At 40.0% G+C, this 15,509-nt stretch overlaps 1 protein-coding gene across 11 annotated transcripts in view; it reads right to left on the bottom strand.

Moving 5' to 3' along the window:
- The window catches only part of TENM3 (teneurin transmembrane protein 3), a 399,040-nt gene that overhangs the window by 19,436 nt on the left and 364,095 nt on the right, over positions 1-15,509 (bottom strand). For all 11 annotated transcript variants that reach the window (XM_033160981.1, XM_033160987.1, XM_033160989.1 and 8 more), the window contains 3 exons: positions 13,944-14,176; positions 13,201-13,355; positions 9,710-10,584 (listed from right to left, as the gene is read on the bottom strand). In XM_033160981.1, coding sequence (XP_033016872.1) covers positions 9,710-10,584; positions 13,201-13,355; positions 13,944-14,176 — 1,263 coding nt within the window. The remainder of the gene's footprint in view (positions 1-9,709; positions 10,585-13,200; positions 13,356-13,943; positions 14,177-15,509) is intronic.

Genomic DNA, 15,509 nt, shown 5'->3' on the forward strand with positions numbered 1-15,509 from the left:
TTTCTTTAGAACCCAATATGGGTAGCAGCAATTCATAGAAACTAGTTAAGATTTTCTCAACAAGTCAAAGAGAGTGAAAAATGGTGATGCCACTTCTTTGATACATAAAACGTCAAATCTCAGAACAGACTCTGTCATGAAGTTGCTCTTGTAGAAAGTAACAATTTCTATTTTTCTTGAGCCAATAGCAGGGTGTCACGTGACAATTCCTTTGTAACTGCCAGGGATACATTTCAGTGTTAAAAGCACCGATTCCCAACTTTTCAAGGTCTTAGTAAGTCATTCTGAAGCTAGTACTGACCACTGTCAGTTCTGTTTTGTTGACCAGTTTAATTTCTTGTTCCTTTTCACTGTGATTCAAATATGAATCTTTCCCATGACAAACAATTTCCACAAGCAGCACATCTAAGTCTGATCTAAAAGCTTTACACAGCCATTAATCACATATCCCATTTCACAAGAGGCTTTCATTTTTTAATTGTGTCACACAATTGTGTCACACAAGATTTAAAATATATTGCAGTTGTACCTTATTAAACTTGTAGTCATTTTTATGCCTTTACTTAAGCTCTATTTTTTCTTATGAGAGCTTTATCTTATAGGTAGCAACCATTCACAGATTGATTTCTTGCTCTTCTTAAAACCATTTCTGATTGCTAACTACAAGACTTTTGTACAAGGGCAACCTGTCAGTGGTAATGATGATCACCATCTCAGACATTTGATCTTTTACTCCCTTAACTGCTGGAACTACTCCTTACTTTTTAAAATACATTCCCACCCAATTTGTTAGTTTTCCTAATCTATACTCCTGCCTTTCACGTTGTTCTGCAATAATTTTCAGAACACCCTGAAACCACAGGAGAAATATGTCTCGGATTTAATTTGACAACTATGAAATATGTCTGATTTCACATCAAATGCTTTTTACTCTCTGCCCCTGCTTATTATGTGTTTATGTGAGAAGATAAATAGCTCTTCTGTCAAACAAAAGGCAGGCTTCTATGTCACACACTACCAGAAATATTCCCAGGTACTGCTCCTTAGAGGCAAAACAGCAAGAAGCAGTGGGAGAGCAAAGCTACTTATTTCAACAACATCCCTGCCTCAAAGGGCTGTGATTGGAGAGCCCTGCTAAAACCAGTTGCTCTGATTACAAGCAAAATTTGTCCATCACAAAAGAAATCTCCCCTGACCCCGGCATTTTCCTTGTATGGAAAGCTTAGAGACACAGTTTTCCTTTTAGCAGACACAATGACTATATTCACACATCCTTTTATTTTAAAAACAATGAATATATCTCACTTCTTCCAAACTAACCTGAAGACAGAGCTACCACAGCAATGGAAATTATAAAGTGGAAGAAATGGCAGCATAAGAGACAGTGAGGCCAAACATCATTTCACTGTGGGATTTTCAAGTTTGTTCTTATGAACACAGCTGCCAAAGTACAATTAAGAAGAGTCCAATTTTCCTTGAATGATTCATGTAAGCCATTGCATTCTGCAATGTGATAAAACCTTTGCAAATAGAATAGAAAGAATGTTAACCTGCCAGAGTAAAATGATAATGCTTCCCCCAAAAAACTGATCTACTTGATGTTCATTGTAGCCTTTTAGAACAGGGGATACCAAAACAGAAAGAAAATACAAATACAGTCACTGAACACTGAAGAAGAGCAGATTTGCAAATTTGGGGCAGAACTGGGGATGTGAAAGTAGTAGCACAGCAAGAACGTGGGAAAATTGAATAACTAGATCCACGTTGAGTGTAGGAGCTACTGAATACATCCTCAGTCTAGTCTGATCTGGCAACACTCTTCGGATGTGATGCAGAATTTCTGTGTTTCAATGCTGCCCATTAAAAAGCTCAATGCTCAGATAAAAACAGCATGGAGAAAAGTCTATGTTGAATGATAGCTATGATACCCGTGCTTTCTTCATGGAATAAGCCTTTGGGGGAGGAGAGCATTCAAATCAAACTTGCATCCACCTGTCACCCTTGGAGTGGAAGTGCAGTCCAGGAGAAGCTTTACCACCTGGTTCTGCTGCATGTGAAAACTGAGCCAGGGTCTCTGATTTTGACAGGGTCAAAGCTTATTCTTTATTGAAAAAATGTCTACTCCCCCCCCACTGCCTCCCAGTCATTATGATCCTATGTAGCCTTGAAGAAATTCATTCATCAAATGAACTGATGACTTCCCTTTTGTTGGGTTATTTCATCTACCTAAATATGTTTGTGTTGGTAGCCAGATGGCAGCATGGGGTAGAGGAACTGATCTGCCCTCTTGGCAATTTAGTCACTGCAGCTTATGGCCAGTGGAGGGGAGCACAGCAGCGGGGAGGGCGGCTCATTGTAGCAGCAGGACCACTGGATAGACTCAGCTGCTACATTTGCACCATTTTGATCTCCCTTCCCAGTAAGCAGCAGTGATTCACCTGTTGGAACATTAGTTAATCACTTCTGTTCTACAATGCCATCCACTACTTAGTTCGGTAAATTAGGAGCCTGTTTCTGTGTAACTGTAAAAGTCTTATCATATTGCTTTAAGTTGCTGATGTTTCACAGTTGAACATGATTTTTTCACACCTCCTTCTTTGGTTTTGTAATGTCTTGGACAGTTTGATTTGTGAACCACTCCAGATTTTCTACATTAGGAGCGGTATACAAATGGACCTTATAAAAAACAAAGAGATTGGGAATAAAAAGCTTGCGTGAAGGCTTATTTGCATAATCGTTTATCTCAACATGACAGCCTCTTCCCTCCCTTCCACTTTTAATGTGCTTGTATGGTCAATACACACAAAAAACAACAACAATGTGACATGACACAATCAATCAGAGCCGCCAGCATACTAAAAATGTGCATTTGTAATCAAGTGGATAATAATAGCAATTTTTATTAAATATCGGTAATTATCCTATAATGACCATCTTATTGTAAAATAATGTAATAAGAAAGCAGTAGGAGGGAAGGTTGCCACCTCCTATCCAAGACTGAGTGCCTGAGAGACACCACCCAGAGAGTGAGTTTTCTCTGCCACTTCTGATGACCTGTCCTCCACTTCCTTTGCCTGCAGTCACGAACAGAGCCAGTTTTGCCCCACAGCAGGTGTATGAAGCAGACAGAGCAGCATCAAGTGCTGCTATTCCTATAGTCATTGCCCTGCAGCTGTAAAATCAAAACGGTTGTCTTCAAGTTAGGATCCAGCAACCCCACTGGTTGTGATTTTATTGAGGATTACCAACAAAATGCAAATCTCTCATGCCCTATTCCTATGACTAATCAAGAATCCTAAGTACAAATACAAAGGGTCCTCCTACATTTTCCCCAGCATTCCTGAATTGTGAGGTTCAAATGAAATGTTCAAAATGTGCCCTGGAAAGAAAGAAAAAAATCCACAAAATTTCAGACTGGAGGCAAAAAGTGTATTTCAAAGCCCTGAAGCCTTTTCAGATGAATTCCCTCTGGCACATTCCTCTGATATATTGAAAGGGACGATTCTGTTGATCATACCCTTGGCAGTGTTGCTATTCTGGCATTATGACACCCTGGAGATTTCTGCATGCCAGAAAAATACCCAAGTCCTCTGCATTTATAACGGAGGCTTTATAATTGTGCTCAGATCCTTTCAAGAGCAGCCAAGTGCTAAAAGTTTGTGGATGAAAGTTACAGTGATTTTTTAAAAACCAACTATTAAGGTTTCAGGATGTCCCACAGTTCAAGGGAGGATATTGTATTTCATAGCAGAACTCCACAAAGCAGTTACAACAGTGTCAGTGTCTAGTCTTTGAAAGCTTTATCTGAAAATTTAATAAGTAATTGTGTGTTTTAACTTATCACCAACTCTTTGGATCTAACTTATAGTGAGTCTTTGGGGGAACCTCAACTGACTGCCAAGAAATTCCTTATCTGAGAAAAGGAATACCTAGAGAACTCATACATCACAAAAAACGGCTAACCCTACCAGTTTGGATGTTACCTTTTGTGTGTGTGTGTGTGGGGGGGGGAGACTCAACTTGGTTAGAGTTGCAGTCACACATTACTCTCCCATGCACTCACTGTGGGAAGAAAATTATGTGGCTGTAGTGTAGTCTCTTATGGTGTCTTTCTGATGCTGCAACTGTAAATCACAATCTTTTGCAAGTACAGATCTAAGAGATTGAGTAGGATACTACATTCAAATGAAGAAGCCCCAGCTTCTGATGACAGGGCTGGCACCAGAGGTGAGCATTGCTGGACCCCTGCAGAGGCCCACACCCCAGGACATTCATGCTCCTCAGCCTCTCTGGTCACCTTCCCATCCCCTTTTGTGTTGTGTGTTTTAGTTGGTAAGCTTGCCCTGTTTTAATTGTGTGTGCATAAGCTGCTTTGGCTGAAGAGGGGGGGTCAAAACACTCCAAATAAATAACTGGTTATGGGTAAGATGTGTAAAAAAGTGTAAGGCAAGATGTATTTCTAAACTTTTTCTACACTGGGTGTGGTGTTTCAGTGCAGCACCAGAGTCCCCTACAACTGTTGTATAGCTTATATTCCTTTGTAGAATTATGACCGAACCATCACAGATTTAATTGCATCTACTCTACCAAACATAATTTTTCACGTATCACATTTTTGCCTATGTAAAGTTCCGTGTGTGTGTGTGTGTTAGAGAAAAAAAGTTGCACAGGTGAGGTATACCGCTAATAATGCAAATGCTTAATTTGCTGTAAGTCAGAAGCAGAAACATCTGCAGCATTAAGTAACCAAAGCTGAGCTTGGTGGCTTTTGCAGCAAAATGAGCACAACTTCCTCAGTTGTCTTTTTTTCATGCTCTTTCAAAGTTTTCGGTTATATAATGCTGCAGAACAGAGCTGATTGAACTAAACTGATTCATGTATTTGTTCAAGGCTAACTAGCTATCCAGCTAGGTGAAATGAAGGGAAGCTATCTGTGGTGAGCCATAGCTGGAAAAAAGCACCTGATCACAGCCAGAGATAAAAAGCCTGGAGAATATTTGGAACTGAAGGGTGTGGGGAAGAGAAGCAGAGCACAGTGAGAGGCTGAAAGGCACAGTAAGGGGGGGGGGGACAGAAGCTGCAATTGGTTGATTGCATCTGACACATGAAGGAGGTTTTGCCACAATCAACCTTGGTACTGTTTGAAAAATAGCTGCAATCCGAAACGTATTTACCAGGAAGTAAGCCCCACTGGCCACAATAGGACTTACCTCTCAATAAAAACATGCAAAGGGTTGACAATAAGTGGCTATAAAATCCTATGCTGACTATGCTGTTTACATTACTCTTTATAGCGAAATGTTTATGAATTAATGGAAGTGTTTTAGATGGTAGAATTATCATTTCTTTGCTGGCGGTCCCCTAAGACTCTTACAGTGGACTAAATATTTAAATTGAATTTTCATGTGGAGTCAAACATTTAGTTTGTATTTTATTTTAATTCTGGGTCACAGGTACAGGCATTTTGGCATAATTTTGATTATATGCAGCTGCTGGGAGAAATCATCCAAAAAGTACAGCTTTAATGACATCAGCAATACCAAACAGTGCGCTTCATTTCCCCCCCTGAAAGAAATGTTTGTTTTGCATTTTTTTGCTCAAGGAAAGCATGATTCTGTCACCATGTGTGTTTGGGTGCAAAATATTCAATTTGCATTAAAAGGTGAGCTATTAAGGATCTTGCAGCATAGGGCAGGCTGAGATAGCTCATTTGGTAAAGCATTAGGCTCTTAACCTCAGGATTGTAGGTTTGAGCCTCACATTGCTCAAAAGGTTTCTGCATTGCAGGAAGTTGGACTAGATGACCATCACGGTCTCTTCCAACTCAACAAATTCTATTATTCTAAGTTGTAGCTTTCTTGCCAAAAAACCTCTACTGGCATAAGCAAGGTGTTGCCTCCAACCTGCTATTGAGCTCATATGGGATCACATTGGAATGTAAATGCCCAACCTTCCTCTGATTCTAACTTAAATCAAAAGATTTCAGGAGGTTCATCCAACAAGTACTGCAAATCTCACCACAACCTAGGTGGAATCTACACACACACAAAAAACTGCATCTAGTGTCACATTTGTATGTGACTTTACAATACATTGTATGTGACTTTACAATACATTTAAAATGTTTTATTTGCAGCTGTATAGCTGAGTTCCTAGACACCCATTTGTTAAACAACAGATTCTTTTGGGCACACATCTGGAAATCACCCTTTCAGAACCACCTCTTTGTACAATTAGCTTTCCCCACCTAATTCCATACCCTGCATTCTCCCACAAGCCCCACAGTTCCTTTTACCCAACAGTCCCTCCTTCCCTTCGCCTAAGGTAGTAAGCTCCTGGGTAGTATCTGCCTTACAATCAACCACTTCTCCAGTGTTCAGACAGAACATAAGCAATGATCAGTACTAATTATCAGTCTTTAAATCCTCCTCCGCTGCCTTTTCAGATTTACCATGAATTTTCGCTTTTCCTCCTCTCCAACTGTGTTAGAGACTTACTCTCATCTCCTCTTTCTCTCTTCCTGGGAACACTTCAGTAGTTATTCCCATGAGCGTAGGCAGAATTTTTCAGTTACAGGTAGGTAGCCGTGTTGGTCTGCCATAGTCAAAACAAACAAACAAAAAAATTCCTTTCAGTAGCACCTTAGAGTGCATGCACACGAAAGCTCATACCAAGAACAAACTTAGTTGGTCTCTAAGGTGCTACTGGAAGGAATTTTTTATTTTATTTTGTTTTGGCAGAATTTTTGTTAGGGCCAAAGTTGAACTCCCCCCTTCCCCCCCGGCTATGCCCATGGTTATTCACAGCATTCTTAATAAACTACAGTTCCAAGGATTCTTTGACAGGTAAATTAATGGTGTGTACACTGTTTCCCTGATCAATGTGGAGGAAGGTGGAATCTCCCAAAACTGGGCTTGAATAACTTAATATGGAACTTCAAGGAAGGAATATTCCCCCTGCCTTTCCCCAGCAACCCAACTCATCACACAGTCCTCCAGAGAAGCTTTTCAGGAGCTGCAGCAGGCTAAAAGTTTCCCTCCATGAAACTTCCTTAACACGTCATAGGATCCAAGCCAGCATATACAAAATGCCCAGAGCTATGATTGATCCGTGGGTTACTGACAGCATGTGCAAACAATGTGCACTCAGTTTGTGTCTTTTCTAATTATTTTCTTTATTTATTAAATTTACATTCTGCCTTTCCTCCCAAAGCAGTACAGGGTGCCAAACGAGCGATAAAGCAATAAAACAGGTCTGCCTGCTACAAAACCTGATAGCTGTCTCCTGAGGCAGACGGATGCCAACCAATGTCTGAATACCAATTGCTATGAGGCACTGAGTGGGAGATGGCAACAGTCTTCATGTCCAGGTCGTGGGCTTCCCAGGAGGCATTGGGCTGGCAACTGTTGGCAACAGAATGCTGGGGCTGCTCAAACTTGGAAGCTTTTCACAGAATCTGCATGCCCACACATCCACATGTGAGCATAAAATGCCACCCTATCTCACCCCATCTCCGATTTAATTTGGATTTACCATTTCCATGGAAAATCCATTACTATTTTTAAATAAAAAAAAAAACCCTGTTTCCAGCAACACATTTGTGATATCTGAACGACCCATTTGCAGTACTAAGCCCCCATCTAGAAGGAACCTGATGTTCTTGGGAATTGCTTTCCTCAGCAAAATATAAGGAAAGGCGAAGACTGTGACTCTATGTATCTTGATGAGAAAAGCAGCAATTTAAATATTCATATCCTTCACAAGGAAGAAGAACCAGAGTGCAAGCAGTAGCATATGAAGGAGGAACAATATTAGGGACATTTCTTTTAACCTACTGCAGGGCAACAAAGTGTAGTTTTTGTGCCATCTGCCCCAGCACATCTTACAGTATTAACTGCCAGACATGACCAAAGGCTGGTTAACAAGCTACCATTTTTGTATCACCCTAATAGGCTGAAATGAACCAGCTTGGATATGAGGGTGGTCTAAGGCATCAAACAGGGCCTTTCAGCAGGCAATTGAACATCCATCTCACACAGACCAGAGGTTCTATATTTAACAAAGCTGGGCAACTGAAATGGCTCTTCAACCAGAAAGTAATTATTCAGTTCATGAAGCACACTGCTGTAAATCCTCCCTAAGATTCAAAAAAGGCAGACATATAAGCCACTTGATACTGAATAAAATCTTTTAAAAGGCCACATAGAAGCCATTAAAGTACATTCAGAAGTCCTCAGCTATTTCCCTAATGGGATTAAAACAGCCACACAATAACTACAAGAAACACGAGGAGAAATTACTGCTAGAAATAAAACGCTGGGGTCTCTACCAGGCAGAATGAATGCCAGTGTGCTAAAGATGCCAGCTGTCCTCAGCAGACACATTTGTTCTGAAAATGCATATCCCTCTCTTTCATTCCCCACCTGGTCCAACTCACAAGCTGGAAGACAGGGTTATTGCGTACATAAAACAATTAAACCTTATTTACTGGGATGCAATAAACAAAGCACACCCGATTTAAATCATTTAAACAGAAAGTCCACAAGCTAACAAAATAGTATCCTCAGTTTTGAGCTATTTTTAATGGACCCATTCTAATGGACCCATAACATTTATACAGCCCTATGCCCTCAGAGTGGCCACTTTTCTTCAATTAGTCTGGATAACATTGAGATCAATGAACATTGTGCAGGAATGTCAGATTTGGTGAAGTTCAAATCCCATATTATTTCTTATGACTATGGTTTGTTGTTTTCAAAAAACAAATCAAAACACAGTTAAAAATATGGTGCTTCCAACAAAATTGATGGAATCTTTTATAACCTTAATATAGCCAATGCCTATATATTTATTCCCACTGGAGAAGGATTCCCACTTGCTATTAACTTGGGATTTTACCGTTCAGCAACAGAAAAAACATTTATAACTCTTGAAGAATAAGAAGTACATTTATTGCCCCAGGCTGAATAATCTCTCATCATTATGTTTTTACGTGCTTTTGGCAGGGCCAGAAAAAGAGAAAGGTATGCAATGATGCACAACATGCAGTACAATACATCAGGTGTGCACTAATGCGTTGGGACTAAACTTACCATCATAATCCTTTCATTTGTAAATCATTATAAAAATACATGTTGTATGCCAGCGGTTTTGTGCAGCTTGGTGCTACTGTTATTTGAATTCAGTATTTTCAGTTCAGCTCCTCTTCACTTCCATTAAACAGCTTCTGCTACTTTTACACCTCTAATGAGATGGAGAGTGGCAAGAAGTGATCACACTGAACACTACTAAACAGTTCAGGGGTCAGAAAATCTTTTGAATCCATGGGTACATTTGCAAACTGAAGAAACTGATGTGGCTGCTACACACACTGCAACCTACTCTATTGGCTACAAGGGAATGTTTTTGCTAGGCCCCATCCAGTTGGGGTCCCTTCGGTGGGGAAGGGACCTAGTGGGCAAAGGATTCTGCAGGTGCACACCTGGGTGCCATGTTAATGACCCCTGATGTAGCGTCAACAAGCTGGAAAAATAAATAATGTAGATATCACAAAGGGGGAATGCCAAGACAAGGCAGAGGACCCCATAGCTAATTCCACATTGCACTCTTCTAATTGTCAGACAAAATGATCCTCCCTCTCTTCCCCTCGTGATACTATGAAGCCAAGCATGCCTCCTAAAAAAACAGTATATGATTTTGTGTTACTTACTCAAAAAAAGTTGTCCATCCAGTCTCATCACTTTTCGTTGCTAGGAGTCCACTGTTGCCATGATAGGTAAACAAGACTAGCTCCTGTCCTTGGGCTGTCATGCTTTTTAGACATCCATTGGTTCCTATAGTTAGCCAGATAACTTGGTTGTCAGGAGATACCACCCTCACTGGCATCCGGTTGGGATCTCGCCTTATACGTAGAGTATTTCCATTGCTGTCAGTTACAGCCGTGATGTCGTTGTCATTACTGTAGCTAAAATTGTACAGATAGTCTCCTGTGACTAAACTCATTGTGTACTGATGGGTACCGTTGACATCAAAGATGTAGAGTTCCTGATCGGTTGGAGAGGCAACTTCGTAAAAATTCATTGAAGTGAGCAATGGTTTGTTCTTTGACACAGCTCGTATCCGAATATTTCCAAGATCAGCAATGTACAACGTTCCATCAGGTGATGCAGCTAAAGAAGATGGGGCATTAAGTTTGGCATCTTTAGCATAACCATCACCATTTTGGTAGCAGTCACAGTTAACATCATTTTTGCAATCACACTCAGAGGGTATTCCAGCAACTAATGAGATCTCTCCATCAGTTGTGACTTGTCTTATTCTGTTAATCTTTTTTTCATCGGTTTCTGTAATGTAAAGCACTCCACTGTAAGATACAGCAATCGCTGTGGCTGATTCTAAAGTAGTCTGTACGGCATGTTTCCCCACTGTGTACTCCACTCCAGGAACTTGGCAATGCATTGGCCTCCCAGCAGCAATACGGACTTGCCGATTTTCAGTAATCTGAAGAACTACGTTGTTATCTAACACATATATGGAGTTATCCATTGGATTGATAGCCAAATCCGTTGGCCACTCCAGACGCACCTTAAAAAAAAAGCAAAAGTGTTTTAGTTACAGGTGGGTAGCCGTGTTGGTCTGCCATAGTCGAAACAAAATAGGAAACAAAATAGGAAATTCTTGAGACCAACTGAGTTTGTTCTTGGTATGAGCTTTCGTGTGCATGTATCTGAAAAAGTGTGCATGCACACGAAAGCTCATACCAAGAACAAACTCAGTTGGTCTCTAAGGTGCTACTGGAAAGAATTTCCTATTTTGTTTCCTATTTTGTTTCAAAAGTGTTTTATTAGCCAATTATTACCTTTAGCAAAGATAGTTTTCTAACTGAACAAGTGCTAGAGATACCACTTATGAAACAGTTCTCTGTTTTTCTGATGTTACATAGAATTACACATATAAAAGGAAATGCGGTAGTTTAAATGATTGCCCCTAGGGTGAATATAAAGGGGGGGGGGTGGAACCAGGGAAACTGAAGTGCTGGAAACACTAAAACTGAATGCTAAAAACATTTTTATTTACATTTCATTTAGTCCAATGTTTGTAAGTAACAGTCCTGATTCAGTTAATGTTAGTCATGACTAAAGGTGGAATCCTAACCATGCCTACTCAGAAGTAAGTCACACTGAATTCAGTGAGGCTTACTCCCAGGTAGGCGGTGTTAGGATTGCAGCCCAAGTTAATTGTGCTAAGTTGTTCCATTGGTTTTAATGGGACTGAGTCATGACTATAATTCTGGGTGAATCTGGCACTTAGAAATCATATATTTCTAAATATAAAATATGGCAGTGCTAAATAAAGGTAAGGTATTTCCCAATATGACACAGATTAATGTATGCTATTCTTTTTCTATCAGAATAGCAAGTCTCTTTAGTGCTGGGGGGAAACCATAGAAAAAGTTATCTGGTGTTGCAAAGAGTTTAAAACTGCAGACTAGAGGCATTAGTAGAAGTTGGTATTAGAAACATCAGAATGCCAATACTTTTCTAATATATTTGCTGCTCCACTTGTATTTTATTACTGTACCTCTTGTAAATAATTATGGTCTTCTCTACTGTCCCTAAAATTTATTGTAAAAGTAGGCATAAAGATACATTTTTAGGTGTATAATACTGATACTTATGTTCTTAGAATAAGCTCCTTATTGTGAAGATATAGTATAAAAAAACAGTTCAGGATGCTTCTAGACACCTGCTTATTCTAGGATTGGAGCTACAATATATACAATACATGTCATCAAATTGCCAGTTGTATTTCCCCCATCTAATCCAGAATTACACTTTCCCAGGAAAAATCTGAAAATTACATAAATAAATACATAAACAAACAACCCATTTATGGTATCTTAACTGTTTGAAAGGACCCTTTCTATGAATGTTTACTCAGAATTAAGTCCCCATTTCCCCTCAGTGTTGAGGAGAGTGACCATTGTGGCCTGATGCAGTCATGGCAGGGTGGGACTTCCTCCCTTCAGGTTCAGCGTGGCAGGAGGGGAAGCTTCTGTCTCCTCTCGCCACAGTCACTTCTAGGACATGCTCACAAGGTTCAGCAGCTAATTGCAAGCAAGTGGACCAGAGGGAGTACTTCCTCCTGGTCAGCTTTCTGGTAATAAAAGCCAGCCATGCTGGAGCTCAGGCCTCAGTCAACATTGGATTCTCCACCTTGTTAATGTGGCTTAATGGGCTGCCTGAGGGAAAGTGAGCATGGCCTTGCTGGACCTTGCTATGGAAGTACATTGGTCACCATATTTGAGGCCAGCAAGGAATTCTCCCTACAGACTAATTAGGCCTGTCTGCAGGGATTTGCCTGCATCAGGGCAATTAACATAACTTCCTGGTGGATAATGCATTGGGTTGGATCAGTCTAGGAGGCCAGGGGATGGCCCTCCTTGCTCTGCTGTCATGGGCTATCTTCTTAAAGGAGCCTGGGGTGCTACATGTCCAGACTTCCATCTTGGGGGCTGGTGGGCCACAGTGTTCCCCCACCAGCAATCATGGGGGTCTCCTATATGTGTTGCACATTGCAAGGTGACCCTCAACTTTGATCAACCCCTATCAAACAGCAGTAACACTGGTTGATTTCAGGGTACATACCCAATGCCTACTCCAGAAGCTGCTGAGATCTCTTATCAGTAGAAGTTGTGACATGATTATATCCCAATACTGCCGTCTTGTGTTTTTATTGTGTGTATGCCCTCTACCTTGGCTCCACTGCCCCTGGGTCTGCAATGGTACTGATTTCAAGCATTCTCCCCTCCTGTGTTTAGCAACTGTTATTAAGAAGTATTGCTGCCTCCAACCGTGGAGGCAGAACATTAGCTATCATGGCTAACAAATAGCCATCAATAGCCCTCTCCTCCATGAATTTTAGTCCTCTGTTAAGGCAATCTCAGTTGGTTGCAGTCACACCCTCCTGTGGGAGGAAGTTACAAAATTTACCTATGTGCTGCATTTAGAAGTACTTTATTTTTATCTGCCTTGTATTTTCCAGCATTCAGCATCACTGGATATCCATGAGTTCTAGTATTATGAGAGAGGGAGAACAATTTTCCTCTATCTACTTTCTCTATGCCATGCATGATTTTATAAACTTCTATCATGGTCCCCCTAAAGCAACCAATAGATCTGTTTGTTTGTTTATAAATACCTGACTGATGTGCATGCTGGTATCACATGTTAAAGGTCTTGCTGAAGTCAGATCATTTGAGCCAAGTAATGTTGATATTATTCCATTCTGGTCCACTTTCCTGATCATAGTCCCATCAACAAAGTAGATTAATCCATTTTTGTCTACTGCCACTCCTTGGGTAAAGAAACAAAACACAACACCAAGAGTGTGTTATTTGTTTTTGATCAAAACTATTAAACCTGTTTTCCTGCTTTGTTTGTTCATCTTTTCCCACAAAACCAGTAAATGGGTCTGAAAATATTAACAAAAATGACAGTTTTTAAATATTACATGCAGCCTCATGAGGCTTAACTGGTTAAAATTTAGATATTAATGTATGGTACTTTATTAGACATAGCTAGTACATTAGAACAACATGTATGAAAGAAAAACATTCTGCTTGTGGGATGCGAAATCCAACAAGCACTGCTCCTAATGGACTCATTTAACTTTGCAATTTGCTCAGTATGAAGTCTTTGTGGCATAACTGTTAAGTGAAAAAATATTTATAATGAATTATAATAAATGACTAATGTTCACTGGGGGTGGGGAACTAAGAACCTCACTTTCTGCAGTTATACTTTGGATAGCTTTGCCATTCACAAACTGAAAACAAGCTTTTGGAAACACAGGACTGAATAAATAACTAGATAGCATGAAATGCTCTTGTGTGTGCTGACTGAACTGTGTTTTGCTCTTCATAAATTGACAGTTTCCTCCACCTTTAGGGCTCATGAGTGTCGCTTCTACAGCCTTGCCACCATCACCACATCTGGCTTCGTCAAATGGAAGGCACTGCTCCCCAGTTCCTGCTACCACTTCAGCATTTTTTGTCAAGTCCTTTGCCCCAGTGAGTGACTTTGGACGGTAAATCCTTCGTGTGTTGGTGTCAGAAACATACAATTCTCCTGTGACTGGGTCAGTTGCAAGGTAGTATCTATGAGCCGGGTTACTGCTGCAGAAAGGGAAACAACATGTTTTAGCACAGTAAGCAATATTCACTATTACATTTCAAAAGACAGTCTATCAATTGGACTTGGAAAGCAAATAATTAAAGCAAGCAACCCCTGTTACCATCCAAAAGTTAGAGTGAAGACAGGCGGCCATAGCTGTGTGTGGTGGAAGTGATCTTAACACACATTCTTAGTCTTGGGGACCAACAGCTCTGAATGCAGCAAATCTGTGTTCCAACAATTTTTTTATTTTTTATTTTTGCACTGCAGTGTCCATCTCACTTCACCCCTAGTCATAATGGTATCAAAAAGGCCCAATGAAAACATGGTATGCTTGCTTCTTACTTTCTGCAAAGTATTTTCAAGGGTGGGATGGGGAACAGAAAGTGTTGATGTGCTATTGTTGTTTTAAACACATTGTATGTTATGTGTGAACTCTGCTGACTCTGAAAAGAGAATGTGTAAGTGTTTAATGTAATGTTGGTTAGTTAAAAGTTGGTTAGTATATTGCTGTTTTGCAATTGAGAAACAGTCAAATAAATACATATTTTTTAAAAGATGGGAGGAGTGTTGATGTATGGATTCTTCCACCTTGTGGAAAGGCAATGGAATAAACACCTTTTTGGTTCCTTTTCATTATATAAATGTGCAAACATCATTTTGAGTATTACCTTAAAATCAACACCACTGGGTTAGATCACCCTACAGCCTATGTTTTTCAAATTGCTCCTATGTCACTAACTATATTATTTCAAGTAATCTAGGCTACGTACATGATGCATAATATTCATAAACAGAAGAGACTGTTCATGCTACTGATTGGAAGGCATGTGATTACTGGATGTGATTTAACAGGTCAGATAGCATATTTTAGAAGTAAGTTCAGTTTCTTGTCTTAAGTCATATTAAATCATTGCAAACTTTCACATACAACTACCGAATATGCTGGACCATACTTCTATGAAATAAAGCCACTTTTTGAAAAACATAGACCACATGACACCATAAACCTTATACAACTGAAACATTTCTCTCCTATGGAATGAGTAGCTCTAGAGAATACATTTGTTGCTCAAAGATACAATCCAGAAGCTTAATTAGTTGCATCTATGACAGTGGATCTGAGTTATGGTGCTCAGAACTGAAATGAATATATAGATGGCAGTGCTAGTGCCTGCTAACACACAGAGCCCAAGTGCCACGGCAGTCAGTTGCATCTCTAATGTGTTTGCAAATGCAGTGCTAAAATGTATCTACCAATCTTGGTGATATTTAAGCATCTGTTCACAAAACGTAGTGCCTCGTATTTCATAAATATAACACAGTGCTAATGTA

This window comes from Lacerta agilis, chromosome 9, assembly GCF_009819535.1.
Source record: "Lacerta agilis isolate rLacAgi1 chromosome 9, rLacAgi1.pri, whole genome shotgun sequence".
In the NCBI taxonomy this organism is placed as follows: domain Eukaryota; kingdom Metazoa; phylum Chordata; class Lepidosauria; order Squamata; family Lacertidae; genus Lacerta; species Lacerta agilis.